Source organism: Pan troglodytes, chromosome 9 (genome assembly GCF_028858775.2).
Source record: "Pan troglodytes isolate AG18354 chromosome 9, NHGRI_mPanTro3-v2.0_pri, whole genome shotgun sequence".
Lineage (NCBI taxonomy): Eukaryota > Metazoa > Chordata > Mammalia > Primates > Hominidae > Pan > Pan troglodytes.
The window spans coordinates 79382422-79399295 of NC_072407.2; the positions used below are offsets into that span (position 1 = coordinate 79382422).

Consider the following 16874-nt stretch of genomic DNA (forward strand, 5'->3'; position numbering starts at 1 on the left):
CTACACCCACAGCAAGAGCTTTCCTTAAGTAGGCAGTTTACTTTCTTCAGAAAATTAGCTGATTTTAGCTTAGAATCAAATGCACCTGCTGCCTTTTGTTCACTGTAAGGAGGAGGCTGCCCCTACTGTTTCAAAGGTAGAATTAAATTAATTTACCCTTGAAGATGACCCATGACTCTTTCCTGCTTCTTGTATATATTCTTTCAGCCCATTTTCTCTGGAGCTACTTTCATTTTCCTAGGCATCTTCTCTTACACATACTTTAAGCTGTGGCTTCTTCTGCTCTGATCAATCTGACCTTTTCTGCTTTCTATCTTACATGAATTCCTCACAACAGTTGATTTACGTCATGCTTTTGTTTCAGAGCATTGCTTTTAATTTGGTTTTTAAGAAATCTTTTCTGAAATTAAGAAATTTGAGATAGCAAGAGAGATGGGCACATGAATTCAGTTTACTATCGTGATCCAATTTCCAAAGAAATCTAAGATGTTAGTTTAGACATCACATATCCAACTACATCAATCTTCTACTTAAAATAGTCCCTCAGCTCCAGCACAAAGTCCAAGCTCTCTGGCCTAACATACTGGATCCTTAACCCAACTTTTGTTCATGCTGTCCATCAGACAGGAAAGCACTGCCTTTTTCTCTGCCTGGTATCATTACCTGATGCTTACTTAACACTATATTATAAATCCTTGTTTACATGTTCTGATTCATCACAAAAATTGTGAGACCAAGAGCAAAGATCTTACTAGTCCTTGACTTCTCAGCACCCAAAGAACTTATCATGTGGTAACTATTCATTTTATAAATGAGAATCAGGCATTAAAATGCCATGGAATCTTAGAGTCAGATCTCAGACCAGTGAACCACAGATAACAGAATTTAGAGCTAAAAGGGACTTTAAGATTATGTTTGTTAAACGAACAAAGCTTTAAGGCCCAAGAACTCTGCAAACTTCCTTGTACTTCAGAGCAGAATAAATCACTCCATCAAATATAACCCTATTGTACATTATTCATGCCTCTCTTGCAGCCCTTATCTCCCCAGTCTGTCATTAATTTTTTTTCTCAAGGATTAAGACAGTGCACGTTCATTTTTGTGTCACTTGTATTTTGGCATAAAGAAGATACTAAGTCAATATTTAGGGTATGAGTGAATACATGAATGCTCAGGAGAGCAGAATTTTGTGCTGGTTTCTACTACTAACTCATTCAAACGTAGGGAGTGAGTCACTTAATCTTTCTGAGTCTTAATTTCTTAGGCAGCAATTATATTTGATTATTTCACAAGTGGAATCATCTGTTTGAAACCAACATGGAAAATAATGACATGCTACCATAATACAAAACATATCCTCCATGTAAAACTAGTAAGGATATATAGAGCACTGAGCTAGTGCTGGACAAATGTTCTGAACTGGGGGAGAACAATGTCCTTGACAGCCTTAGTGGTTTTAATTGTAGATACTAAACCAGTACAAGTTTTTACCAAGCAGGTGTTATCCTCCCTGCCATATGGCATGAACCCCAGGGCTCTTCCTCCTCAATAACAAACAACATAGCTACAGCTTTACTGCAGTCTCCTTTATAAGACCTCAATGACATCTTTTTTTGTTCCTTGCCACAGTGAAAAGAACCCTAAACTGAGATTCACAAGACCTCAGTTGTAATGTGGTTCTAATTATAAGTCTTCAGGAAACTCTGTTTTTCTGCCTATGAAATGGAGATGACAATACTTTGTACATAAGTAATTGTGAGGCTAATCATGCTTACATAAAGTTTTTAACACCGTGCATCGTAGGCACTCAATATTGATAGCTATCACTCTTCCTACAAAAGCATAAAGACATTTGAGCCACAAAGCACAATTCGGCTTAAAGCCTCTTCTTTAATAATTTACTATTCAAAGATCCTATATTTGCAAATTCTTTCCCATCTTTTAATCACATCTCTTCTATTTGATGAAAGGCAGCACAAATCAGGGGAAAGCAGTATAGGCTGGGAATCAGATGCCTATTGCCATTAACTCTTTTCCATTTCAGTTTTATCATCTACAAGGATAATAACTTACCTCAGTAAGCTCCTGTGAGGATTCAGAGAGTCAGTAAGAAAGGATCCAACAGGTTGCAAGGCACTGAACGTGTGAATATTGTTTTTTATAATCAATATGTGTAAAAATGACTCCGAATAAACCAGTCCCCACTGGTGGAAGCATGGTTCAAAGTATTTTGATGGTGACTCGGTATTGTGTTAGAACTTAACCACTCTTCTGCTTAAGTTCTTTAAGCGTCTCATCACCTTTAAGATAAGTCAAACTCCTACATGATCTGTCCTGCTTACCAATCCTCCTCATCACCCACCTCTACTTCCTTCACTATTCACATTCTAGTCATAACCACTTCGCAGTTCCCTGTGCAAGTATGCCTCATGAACTTCCTTGCCCACATACATGCTATTCTCTTTCTGTGTGGAATACCCGCATTTCCCCTTAATCCCTGCTCTAGATAACTAACTCATTCAGCTCAGACTTTACTATCAGGAAGCTTTCTCTGACACATCCAACCTTTCATTCAGTAAATGTTTACCAAATGCCAAGACTTGCCAGATGCCAAGGATATAACAATTAACAAGTCAGAGACAGCCCCTGGCTTCATGAAGGTTAGCATGCTGCACTATAATTGTCTGTCTGTGCCTTCAAGCACAAACAGGAATCATGAAGAACTGGCTGCTTGAGGTCTTCAACCTCAAGACTGGGAGGTTCTTAGGTACTGGGACATGTCTGACCATCTCTGTAATGTCACTTATTCACACCGGACTTGGCATAGTATAAACTAGGGCTTTTGCAAATGTTTAGTAAATCAATATGGCATAACCACCTATGTACAAGAGACAACATCAGATGTAAAAAATAAATAGCAACCAGGTGTGGTGGCTCACACCTGTAATCCTAACACTTTGGGAGGTCGAGGCAGGAGGATCACTTGAAGCCAGGAGTTTGAGAACACATAATGAGAACCACATCTCTACCAAAACTTTTTAAAAATTGTCTGTCTGACAATTTGACATCACACTCAATAAGCTGAGTGTGATGGCTTATACCTGTAGTCCCAGCTATTCAGAGGGCTGGGGCAGGAGCATCATTTGAGCCCAGGAGTTTGAGTTTACAATGAGCTATGATCACACCATTGCACTCCCGCCTGGGCAACAGAGCAAAACCTCGTCTCTTTAAAAAAAAAAAAAAAAAAAAAAAAAAAAAGGCAGTATTCTCTTATATGCATCACATTTTACTATTTATAGGACCCTTTCAAATACATCAACATCACATTTTATCCTTGTAAGTGCCCTGGGAAATAGAATTTGTAAGTTAAGAGAGACAGAGAGATCATCTAGTTTACTCTCCAGCCAATTCTTCATGATTTCTATAACATCCAGTTGAGTGTCAAAGCATTCATTACAACTTCAGAGGACAGAATGAATGACTTTAAATGAATAAAATCTGCTCCCTTCAACAATTAGTACTAATCTTGGTTTTGCAGACTCCATAGACCAAAGAGGAAATTTTCTTCTAAGTGTAGGTATCTGAAGACATGTCCAGGTGAGGGCACAGTGTATCATCCTCATTTTATTGATGAAGAAATTGAAGCTCAAAGAGGCAAACTGACTTTCCCAAGGTTCAAAGCTACAAATTAAAACTGAGTCTAAAGCCATACCTTCTGGTTCCAAAATTAGAATTTCTAGAACATTTTACGACTATTATGAATCCATAAAAATTAAAAATAAAAAAATTATCACAAAGAAAGAATTTCTAGGACATTAAAGCTGAAAGGGATACCCCCTATTTATTATATCTAATTTCTTTATTGGATAGATAGGAATTCTGAGGCCAAGGGTGCAGGAATGACTAATATGAGTGCCTCCCAGCTCAGGCTCTGCCTCTACCACACTGTCTTGATCCTTACCTCCACATCTGCCCACATCAAAATAGAGTAAATAAAGACTTACCAAGGCATTAGAAGAATTGTAATCCTCAGCTGACTTATCTGCACAGGAAGAAAAACAAGGGACTTAGTCAATAACAGTTACAGTTAATTCTTTCTGGACAGCAAAATAAGTCTATCTGGTCAAGCACGTGCCAGATTCAGAGAATAGTAATAATATGACTGGTACTACAGGCTAGATATCATGCTAAATGCATTATACATATCACCTTCTTTAATCCTCATTATGGCTCTGAGTACTATTATTATATCTACTTTCATTGATTTGGAAACAAGTTCAGAGATGTTAAGTACAGTTGGGTGTGGCTTAGCAATGGGGTATGTTCTGTGAAATGTGTCATCAGGTAATTTGGTCATTATGTGAACATCATAGAGTGTACTTACACAAACCTAGACAGTATAGCCTGCTACATACCTGGGCTATATTGTATAGCCTATTGCTTTCTAGGCTACAAACCTGTACAGCACGTTACTGCAGGCAACTGTAACACAACGGTAAGTATTTGTATATCTAAACATAGAAAAGGTACAATAAAAAATATCGTTTACAAGGTAAATAAAAGGATACACCTATATGAGCACTTACCATAAATAGAGCCTGCAGGACTGGAAGTTGCTCTGGGTGAGTCAGTGAGTGAGTGATGAGTAAATGTGAAGGCCTAAGTAGGACATTACCAGTGTACACTTAGGCTATGCTAAATTTATTTTAAACTTCAGGAATCACTAGATGATAAGAATTTTTCAACTCCCTTATAATATTAATTATCAGACCACCATTGCATATGCGGTCTGTTGTTGTGGCACATGACTGTTATTTGCCCAGGGTACACACAGGTTAGAGAGGAATTAGATTTGAATTCTGGTCTCATTCTAAATACTACGCTAGAACTGTATCCACATCATCAGCTATATCACTGTCAGGCTTAAATGGCCAAGAAAATCTGCATTCTAAAAGAAAAGGAAAGAATCCATAGCACCATCCTGAGTCATCCATGCCAAAACATGGCCAGTCTCCAGTTTCAGCTTTCATAAAGGATCCTTCTATATCCATATCTACTGCCCACAAGGACAAAAGGACTAAGGTTGAGGAAAAGAGAGGTATTAATCCTGTCAAGTCTAATTAAAGGTAGGGTCTTGTTTTCCAAGAATAGAATCAAGCTCCCTCAATGAAGCAATTACCATGTTTCACTGATTCTGAGATGTACATTTTTTCACATTAACGTCTCTGAAACAGAGGTGTGTCCTACTTTCTAAAGCATGTTATGGTTTAATTGGCAGCTTTATTTTCTTTGATTGGTATGTAAATAATTGTACATCTTACAATCAGTGGTATCTTAGACTTCATAAAATTTGAAAGAGAGACCCAATGGAGATCTTAGGAAGAAAGTAAGTTTATAGACCAGGTAATGTCTTCAGTTTTGTTCTTTAATTCCCATGGGTCCAAGAAAAACTGACTGCCAATTCACCACTAATAGAATTAAGGAGGGGAAATATTCTACCAAATCCAATATATTCCTCACCAAGAACCAAGCCCAGAGAATGTACAATTCCAATTCCATCATGTAAAAAAGTGCTAGATACAGCTTCTTTGACCCTACAGCAAATCACGAACCCACAAAGCAGGAAATAAGGCAAGCTCTGACAACTTGTTCTTATAACAAATCCAGAATAGCTAGCAGTATTCTGGAGAAATAAATTCAGGATATACTTTAAACATAATTCGTTTGTTTTTTCTTGTCCAAAAGACTATAGACTATCAACTTTGGCAGAGTACAACACTATGCCTTCACTGCACTACCCCCAACTTTACATACTGCTAGTATTTTTGAAGATTGGGTATTTTGGTAATAGGCATACTTGTTATGTCATATAAAAATAAGTAAACACTCCCTTTAAAGGTGATGAACTTCTATATATCAAAATCAAATTCCAAAGCACAGAATGACGGAACAGAAAGTGCTTCCAGCACTTTCATTTTACAGATGAGTAAAATGAGGTGCAGAAAAGGAAAAAGATTGGTTCAAGGTCACGTAAGTCAGTGGCAAAATAGGGCTAAGACCCAGTTGAGTTGTCAATCTAGTCTACTTTTTCCCTATTACATTAGCTACTAACAGGTATAAAAAATTAAGTGTTGCCAGGCACATGGCTCACGCCTGTAATCCCAGCACTTTGGGAGGCCAAGGTGGGTGGATCACGAGGTCAATAGGTCGAGACCAGCCTGGCCAATATGGTGAAACCCCATCTCTACCACAAATACAAAAATTAGCCAGGCATAGTGGCGTGCACCTGTAGTCCCAGCTACCTGGGAGGCTGAGGCAGAATTGCGTGAACCCAGGAGGCGGATGTTGCAGTGAGCCGAGATCACGCTGCTGCACTCCAGCCTGGGTGACAGAGTGAGACTCCATCTCAAAAAAAAAAAAAAAAAAAATTAAGTGTTGAAAAAATAGAAATACTTGACAAAAAAATTAGCATGGAAGATTGTGCTTCGGTTATAGGCAGCAAAGGAGTTAAAGGCCCAACTTAAAATACATTTCCATCATGTATCAGCTGAGTCACTTGGGGTATGTCATTTAACTTCTCTGAGCCTAATTAATTTCTTTGAGTATAAAAAATGAGCATAATAGTCCTTGCCCTGCCAATCTAAGGCCATCATAAGAATCACATGAGGGAGCCAGGCTCAGTGGCTCACACCAGTAATCCCAGAACTGTGGGAAGCCAAGGTGAGCAGGTCACTTGAGGTCAGGAGTTCCAGACCAGCCTGGCCAACATGGTGAACTGTCTCTATTAAAACACAAAAATTAGCTGGGGGTGGTGGTGCATGCCTGCAGTCCCAGTTACTCAGGAGGCTGAGGCAGGAGAATCACCTGAGCCCAGGAAGCACAGGCTGCAGTGAGCCAAGATCACACCACAGGACTCCAGCAAAAGAATCACATGAGGTAATTCACATGTGAGCATATACAAATGAGGTAGTATTATCATAACTAATAGTATAAGAGGATGGTAAATAGGGAAAGGAGAGATATGACACTTAAAAAAACCTATACCAAATATGCAATTTTGCCTAGAGTTGACCCTAGTCTTCAACTTATAGAAAATTAAAATTCTTGCATACATATATATATGTGCACAAATTTGTACATACAAAAGTAGATGTACACACGTATCCGTACATATACACTCAATATTATTCATATGTGCATGCATGAATGAACATACACATAATTACCTGAATGTGTATATTTATACATATGTTCGTTCATGAATACCTGAGTGGACTTTATCTTTGTTCATGAATACTTAAGTAGGCTTTAATTCCAAATATATGCAAACCCACAGGGCTATGTCTCTGTTTACATACACATTTACATGCCACTAGCACATATTTACATACATACATGCAGGAAAGATCCTTGCAAAGACTTGGCCACTGAGGTTTTCAAAGACAGCCTCTAACCTGATGTTTCCATGACAAGTTCCTTAAACAAAAACTCTAATTTCCTGACTAGAAAACTTTCCCACTCAGTAGCCCTCCAGCCCAATTCCTCCTTGAAATGACTCAGTCCCTGAATGGAGTAAGTGAGACAGACTCAGCGGGGCCAGACGAGAGGAAGGAAATACTGCTGGGCACATGCATGGCCCTCTCCTGGGCACCACCATAGCAGCATGAGTGAAGCTGCAGCCTGTCATCTCCACCATCTGTGCCCTTGAAACAAGCCAGATACTGGCTGGGGAAAGCATCCTTCAAAATTCACTAGTTCATCCTGGTTCTCACCTTCCCAACAATACTGCCATTTGAAGGAGGCAACATGAGTAACGAGCCTAGAAATTAAAAGATTAGCCCACTATTAATTTAGCATATTAGAAAGGCCTTCTTTGGTTCTCACACCTGCAAAACAATGGAAAGTTGGTCTGCTGTGGAAGGAGAGCCTCCAAATAACATTATTAGGGGCAAGTAGTAAATTCAAAAGGTGACGTTACAGGAATTAGGAGACCTGGGTTCTAATCCCAATTCTGCTATTAAAAACACTCCGAAAAATATAGTCCCTTCTACCGAGGGTACATCTAAAGAAACTTATTCTTTATTGGCCTGTTTTTCATTTAACTAATAAAAATTAGTTCCCTGAGGAAGACATACATTAATGTTATTAAATAACTAATAATAATATTAACAATAATGATGACAATGATAGCTACATTTCTATGGTGATGTTTTACAACTTATAAAGAACTCTCACATCAATCAGCTCACTTATTTCTCACTATAACCTCTTTTTTTTGAGACAGGGTCTCACTCTGTTGCCCAGGCTGGAGTGTAGTGGTGTGATCCTTGCTCACTGCAACTCCACCTCCCAGGCTCAAGTGATCCCTTCTCCTCAGCTTCCCAAGTAGCTGGGACCACAGGGATGCACCACCACACCCGGCTAATTTTTGTATTCTTTGTAGAGACAGGATTTTGCCATGTTGCCCAGACTGGTCTCGAACTCATGACCTCAAGCGATCCTCTTGCCTTGGCCTCCCAAAGTGTTGGGATTACAGGCGTGAGGCACTGCGCCCAACCATTTCTCACTACAGCCTCTTGAGATAGGAATTCCCATTTTGAGATGCAAAGAAATGAAGTGACAGGTAGAACCTAGTAAGGGTCAGAATCTAGACCTTCTAGCACAAAACCTGTGTTCTCTCTATATAATACCATGCTATTTTTAAAAAAAACGTGTGCAGTGACAGAGTGAAGACTCAAGTTTGATGCAAAGTCCATCATCTTGGCTGTCAAATTCCAAAATTCCACGTTAAAGTGCCACTTCCACTCTTTCCACTACTTTCTTCTCTCATCCCAGACCAATAGGCATGTGAGCTTTCCCACCCAGATTAAAACCATCTCTTGCTGAGACTGCCCTGGACGCAGTTCTCATACCTGTAAAGCTCATGTATTTCTGGCTGTTGGATGTCTTCTTCGAGTTGTAAAACTCCAACACATCCAGAACAGCCTGCGGGTTTTTCTTCTGCTCCGACTTAGTGATATTTGATGTCTGAAGCAAGCGGGCCCACTGCTCTGGCATTCCCTGTAAGAGAGACATGCAAGACTAACAGGAAGGCACAGTCACAGGGGAGCCTGAAAGAACATCAGAGCTAACTTTGACACTTGCTAGCAGCAAAAGATGCATTTATTAGTCATTCCTTTCTCTCTATACTCTCAGAGTTTACACAAGCCTCTTTTATAATATCTTTCTCATTGAATTAGTCATTTCTTAAGATGTCTGCTCCTTCACCAGGCTATACCTCCAGGATGGTAGGATAGGATGTTGTTCCTGCATGATCAGTGCCCCACACAGAGCCTGCTACCAAGCCTACCATTTAACAGAGGTTTATTATTTAAGGAACGGAGATGGAAAGGCTTCTCTGGATACAATTTTGGCGATGAAAGTGTCCCACTCATGAACGTGAGAAAATTGTAATCAGGGTCTCAGGCAAAGATAGAAGCATCAGGAAGATGAGAAAGGGTTGAATCTAACAGTGCACAGCCAGAACTCTAAAAGACTAAAGACCTTTCTGTGACCCAGGACTTACCGTAAACTCCCCTGTGACAGCATCAAAACCGACATGAATTGTGTGTTCAAAATCTGAAGGGAGAGAAATCTCTGGCCGCTCTTTCTCTTTCTTTTTATTTGCTGCAAGAGAAACAGGGAAAAGGAAAAAAACAGAAACATTATTGTTTTTAGGCTTATTTTAGCTCTTTATTGACTGTAGTCTCCTTGAGAGGGCAAAGTCTATCTATTAATATTTCACATATGTAGAAGAGCTCAGTTACGGACCTGGATTGGAGCAGATACTCAATGCATGTTTAAAGACTTAATTTCTTGTTGAACTAAAGTAAGGGAGGTGGCCGGGCATGGTGGTTCATGCCTGTAATCCCAGCACTTTGGGAGGCCAAGGCAGGCAGATTGCTTGAGTCCAGGAGTTCAAGACCAGCCTAGGCAACATGGCAAAACCCTGTCTCTGCAAAAATACAAAAATTAGCTAGACATGGTGGTGCATGCCTGTAATGCCAGCTACTTGTGAAGCTGAGGCAAGAGGATCATTTGAGCCCAGGATGTAGAGGTTGCAGTGAGCTGAGATCATGCCACTGCATTCCAGCCTGGGTGACAGAGTGAGGCCCTGTCTCAAAAAAACAAAAAACAATAAAATAAAGGGAGAGGCAAAAAGATCGTCTGTCAGAGTTAACAGTTCTGGTTTTACCAGTAACTAGCCAGTTGATATAGAGTAAGTCATCTTTTTTGTGAAGCCCTCCTTGATCTCTAGGCTGGGTGGTTCTTTACCCTCTCTGTTCCCACAGCACCCAATATATGTAATAGTAATTGACTATTATAAGTGTTTATCTTCCATACCAGACTGAATTCTAAGTGCAGAGGCCATGTCAAATTAATCACAGCTTCCCAAAGGCTAGCACACACCTGGACAAAGTAGGTGCTCAGACAGTAAGTGAAGAAAGGAAAAAATGACCAGACATTTAACTCAACTGGGCAAGGAGTTTAAAGAATCTGCCTAAGACACAAAAATTCTCTCCAGGGCAGGAATAAATGTTCATTTCAGCAGCTCTGGCCTGACTTTCACAACACTTGTTACCCAGCACCTGTGAACCTTATTTTAAAACCCTGCTGTCTGGGAGCTCAACACACTAACCAAAAGAAATTCTGAAGTTCTAACACCTCCACAGACCCAGCAAAACCCTGATAAAAGGTAGCAAAATGAGAAGGAAAAAACAAAAAGGTCTAGAGTTCAAGCCAGTTTCACCTCTACCTCACCACAGAGAGTGTGTGTGTGTGTGTGTGTGTGTGTGTGTGTGTGTGTGTGTGTGTGTGTGTGTAGAGAGAGAGAAAGAGAGACCAGGATCTCTGCTTTCTCATCTAAACAAGGGAGAGGATGAGCTAGATGATCTTAAGGGTCCCTCAAGCACCTACATTCTGTGAATCTATGAAAACAAGAAGCTATGCTTTCTCAAAGCTCTGCAGTTAAGATTCCTTCCTGAGATTGCATCCCACAGTTTTAAATAGGTATTTCATACATATCATCTAATACAATCACCACAATCCTGAGGTAAGTTTTACTTGTAGATTAGAAAATTTGGGAACAGACTTGCCTACAATCATTAAGTAATTAAAATCCAAAAAGTCTGGCATCAAAGCCAAGGCTCTTCACATTCTATTTTACCTCCCCTAAAAAATTTCAAGTTGAATCAAGAAAACATACTTCAGTGTAATAAGAAGAAATGACATTAAGAACTTGCCATGTATACAAACCATGATGTCAATATAGTATTTTTCTTCATTCTTACAATCCTACAAGATAGATATTACTACCGTCATTCTTACAATCCTATGAGATAAATACTACTACTGTCATTTTACAGATGAGGAAACTGAGTAATTTACTCATACAGCTACTGAGAGCTGGGATTTGAACCCAGGTCTGATTCCAAACGTTCATTCTTCAGTATCTTAATGAGAACCATTTGCCTACATGCCAAGTGCTAGGGTTTAAGCTATTTATGCACTTGGCAATTTCCCTCTCAGAAGCAGCTGCTTTGAGAAAGAGAAGGCTAAGGGGTATACCAGGGCCCCAAGTCAAGCAGTCCTTTATGACGTAAGTCCATCTGTCTTTCTCATAGCCAGAATGCACTGGAACATGTGGCAGGGCTTTGGAACTACTTTCTGTTTCTAAATTCCCTCTGATCTAGTCACTTAGGGAAGTACAATTATATTTGTGTTTTATTTCAATTTTTATTTTCTATATCTATGCATGTTTATACATTATTTCTATTACATATAATTGATATACTATATAATACATCACAGGCATGAACTGTCAAATGCATAAGAAACTTTGGTAAAGGAGACCCAAAAAGAAAGTTAGCTCAAAGCATGAGTGGTTTACAGAAAAGAGTTCCAGAGAAATGAAATCATTTAATACATGAACACACAGGGTAATGCTAAAGTCAGCTCTGCTTCTACTGAGCACTCTTTACCCTGCAACCTTTGAATATACCTCACACATTCCCACCTCCAACTTTTTGCTTGCTTTTTCTTCTCCTTGTTTGGAATGCTCTCTTCTCCTTCTCCCTATCTCAGCAATCTTTTAAAGACTGGCTCAGGTCCCACTTTTTCCAGGAAGGATTTCCTGACCTTTCTTCTTCCTGTTAATTCCCAAGACACTGAGTCTGCTACACCACCAAGCATCTAGTCATTTCCTATCTTATATAATTCCTTGCTAGTTTAAAAATCCAAAATGTAAGCTTCTTGAGGACCAAAATTACCACTTCCAATTACAATCCCTGTACTTCTGAATTTCAATACAGCACATGGCTTACTTAGTTGAAGAACACTCTAGAAAATATTAGGGAATGGCCAGGCACGGTGGCTCACGTCTGTAATCCCAGCACTTTGGGAGGCTGAAGCAGGCGGATCACTTGAGGTCAGGAGTTCAAGACCAGCCTGGCCAACATGGTGAAACTCCATCTCTACTAAAATACAAAAATTAGCTGGGCGTGGAGACACATGCGTGTAATCCCAGCTACTCAGGAGGCTGAAGCATGAGAATAGCTTGAACCAGGAGGCAGAGGTTGAAGTGAACTGAAATTGTACCACTGCACTCCAGCCTGGGTGACAGAGTGAGACTGTGTCTCAAAAAAATAAAGAAAGAAAATATTAGGGAGTGACTCTAGAGACCATGATCCCATTCCCTGAGGAAAGAGGCCCAGGGATGTAAGTTGACTTGTCCTGATTCACAGAGCACAGGACTGTAGTCTACCTGATCAAGTCTTTCACTCTTTATTATACCCCTGATCCCTACTGAGATTTGACTGGTATCAACTACTAACTGAAATAACAGTTTAACATAGATTAGATGCGGAGTACAAGAATAGCAATGACTTGGTTGAAGTGGGAGAGGAGAGAAGTAAAAGGAACGGGCAAATCTAGGTGGCAGGATTTAGCTTGGGTACTGTGTAATTTTTTTTTTTTTTTTTTTTTTTTTTTTTTTTTTGAGACAGAGTCTCACTCTTGTTGCCCAGGCTGGAGTACAATGGCGTGATCTCAGCTCACTGCAACCTCCACCTCCCCGGTTCAAGCAATTCTCCCTGCCTCAGCCTCCCAAGTAGCTGAGATTACAGGCACCCGCCACCATACCCAGTTACTTGTTGTATTTGCAGTAGAGACAGGGTTTCACCATGTTGCCAGGCTGGTCTCGAACTCCTGAACTCGGGTGATCCACCCACCTTGGCCTCCCAAAGTGCTGGTATTACAGGCATGAGCCACCACGCCCGGCCTGGTACTGTGTAATATTTAGACTGAGTATTCACCAGTTGGGGATCACCAGCAGAAAACAGGATTCAAGAGGCAGGAATACAGGAGAGAAATGGAGAAGTCATACAGTCCCAGAGCCACCTGGAACCCAATTAATCCCTTCTTGGAAGTAACAATCATCCCCTTCACCTGTGTACAGCCCTTCACCAAGCTCTGCCAGTCACTGTCTCACTGGCTCATCACCACAAACCCAGGAGCTAAACAGCTGAGGTCAGGGAATTAAAAGAAATTTCTGTTAGTGGAAAGAATCTCAGAGGAAGGATTCAGTATTATTTTTGCCAGTAACTCACTGGGTGACCCAGGGAAAGTCTGAGTTTCAAGTCTTCAATCTGCAAAATAGGACAATGGTGCATGCTCTGTTTACAGAAGAAGGTAAGTAATAAACCACTCTTCTGGAGAAGATAATACCTGAAAGAAGTCATAAAGGATGAATAGGGGTTAGCCAGACCAAGATGGGAAAGGGCATTTCCAAAAGAAACAGAATAAGCAGAGGCCAAGAGAAGTAAGCAGTGTGATCTTTCTTCCATCTTTCCACCTGCTCAGCAAGTCAACCAAATTTCATAAACTCTTACCAGATTCACAAAGCACATGACTGCAGGCAGGAAGGCACTAAGAGCTTCAGACTGAGGGAAGACACAATGGAGAAAATAAAGCAAACCTAGGATCCTGATGGTCCCATATCCCAGGGATATAGTATCCCTGGGACTACTGCTGCAGTTGCAAATTTTTTATGATGACTAGAAGTATGTCTGCAGGAATCTGATGAAAACTTATGTCTACACAAAAACTTGTATGTGAATGTTCACATTAGCTTATTCATAACAGTCAAAAAGTGAAGGCAACCCAAATGTCCCTCAAGTGACGAATAGATAAAATGCAGTACATCCATATACTATTATTCAGCCATGAAGAGAAATGAAGTCCTGATCCATGCTACAACATGGATGAACCTTGAAAACATTATGCTAAGTGAAAGAAGCCAGTCACAAAGGGCAATATACTGTGTAATTCCATTTATATGAAATGTCCAGAATAGGCAAATCCATAGACACAGAGTAGATTAGTGGTTGCCAGGGGAGAAGGGAGAAATGAGGAATGACTGCAATGAGTATGAGGTTTCTTTCTGGAGTGATGAAAATGTATTGGAATTAGTTGTAATGGTTGTACAATCTTATGAATATACTAAAAACCACGGAATTGTACATTTTAAGATGGTGACTTGTATGGCATGTGAATTATATCTCAATTTTTTTTTTAAAGTGAATGTAATTTACTATATTAAGAAAATAAAGAAGAAAATATATATAATCAATTCAATTAATGCAGAAAAAAGCATTTGCTGAAATGTGATATCAATCATGATTAGAAACTCTTAGCAAACTAGGATTACAAGGGAATTTACTTAATCTAATAAAAGGTAATTACCAAAAACTCTGGAGCAAACATTATACTCAATTCTAAAATGCTGAAAGCTTTTCCTGAGATTAAAAACAGGAGAAGGGTATTCCTCCTCACCACTTCTATTCATCATAGTACTGAAGGTATTAACCAGTGCAATTAGGCAAGAAAAAGAAGTAAAAGGAGAAGGATTACAAAGAAAGAAAAAGAACTATTACAATTTACAGATCATGTGCTCATGTACGTGAATACAGAAAACTCAATAGAAAAACCTTCATGTCTCTGAGTAGGTAAAGATTTCAAAAATAGAACCACAAAGCATTAGAAAGGAAATAATTAATAAATTTGACCATATTAAAATTCTATCTCACATCATGCCAAGCATCTGTCTAAGATTACAGGGGAATTTACTTAATCTAATAAAAGCTAAGAGCACAGAAGATATTTGTAACATATATAACTGACAGAAGACTTATATCTAAATAAGGATTCCTACAAGGATGTTAAGAATTCTTGGCTGGGCGCAGTGGCCCATGCCTGTAATCCCAGCAGTTTGGGCAGCCGTGGCGGGCGAATCACCTGAGGTCAGGAGTTCAAGACCAGCCTGGCCAACATGGTGAAACCCCGCCTCTACTAAAAAATACAAAAATTAGCCAGGCGTGGTTGCAGGTGCCTATAATCCCAGCTACTCGGGAGGCTGAGGCAGGGAGAATTGCTTGAACCCAGGAGGTGGAGGTTGCAGTGAGCTGAGATCGCGCCACTGCACTCTAGCCTGGACAACAGAGCGTGACTGTCTCAAAAAAAAAAAAGAATTCTTTAAGTTACAGGAAATATATGTGCTTTGTAAACTAAAGAACTTTACAAACATGAGTTGTCATTAATATAAAAAACTGTTAGGTTTCTCAGCCCATTCATTAAGACAGAGAAACTGTGGTTGAGGTGAGAAAGAGGAAAGAATCATCTTGATTTCATGTATCTAGAGATCTTGGGATTGAGAAAATAAAGCGGGAAAAGAAGCTTCCAACCTCACCCATCCCAACTTTAACCCTATCCTTGACCTAGACCACTTGGCTTTCTGATAGCATGGGAAATGAGGCTGACACTGCAAAATCCCATGTCTTGGTATAGCCATCAAAGTTTCAGCACAAATCACTGGCCTTTTTTAAAAAAATTATTTTTAAGCAGCACCTCTCATTGGCTCCACTGAGCTAATCTGAGCTCAAGGCAGTAAAACGTTCCAAACTTGGAGAGATAAACACTGACATAGTCCAATGTTAAAATTAACTTTGCTAAACTCTTCCCAAGCTCAGAGAATTCCACTTTGCTTGTGAAAATGCAGCCAGAAAAAGATTTCAAACTAAATGCTGAAAGACTTCTTAGAATAAACCAAAGGCTCCAGATCCTAACCACAGGAACCAGGCTTTCCCACATGGAATTCTGCAACTCAGCATCACCTATTACAGGCCCTCAATTACAGCTTCTCTTTCCAACCATTTATGCATCCCCCAGGCACATACTGAGGCCATGCTAGAGAGGTCAGCATTAGGTAATGCCCAAAGACATTCTACCCACTGGCAGCTCAAATCTCAACCATTACTACAGCCTACAGATCATTCTTCTTTCTCATCTCCCAAAAATCTCTCTAGAGACCCAAGACAACTCCTCTAGAAATTCTGACTCCAAAGGTCTGGATGGAATGCAGGTATCAGTATTAATTAATTAATTAATTAATTATTTTTGAGACAGAATTTTGCTCTGTCGCCCATGCTGGAGTACAGTGGTGTGATCTCAGCTCACTGCAACCTCTGCCTCCTGGGTTCAAGCAATTCTCCTGCCTCAGCCTTCTGCGTAGCTGGAATTACAGGTGCCCACTACCACGTCCAGCTAATTTTTGTATTTTTAGTAGACACAGGGTTTCACCATGTTGGCCAGGCTAGTCTCGAACTCCTGGCCTCAAGTGATCCACCCGCCTTGGCCTCCCAAAGTGCTGGGGTTAAAGGTGTGAGCCACCACGCCCAGCCTTTTTTTTTTTTTTTTTTTTTGTAATGGAGTTTCACTCTGTTACCCAGGCTGGAGTGCAGTAGCATGATCTTGGCTCACTGCAACCTCTGCCGCCCAGA

At 40.0% G+C, this 16874-nt stretch overlaps 1 protein-coding gene across 41 annotated transcripts in view; it reads right to left on the bottom strand.

Moving 5' to 3' along the window:
• PAK1 (p21 (RAC1) activated kinase 1) overlaps positions 1–16874 on the bottom strand; it is a 153175-nt gene that overhangs the window by 48419 nt on the left and 87882 nt on the right. For all 41 annotated transcript variants that reach the window (XM_054662571.2, XM_016921679.4, XM_063783285.1 and 38 more), the window contains 3 exons: positions 9566–9666; positions 8913–9060; positions 4005–4042 (listed from right to left, as the gene is read on the bottom strand). In XM_054662571.2, the coding sequence (XP_054518546.1) occupies positions 4005–4042; positions 8913–9060; positions 9566–9666 (287 nt within the window). The remainder of the gene's footprint in view (positions 1–4004; positions 4043–8912; positions 9061–9565; positions 9667–16874) is intronic.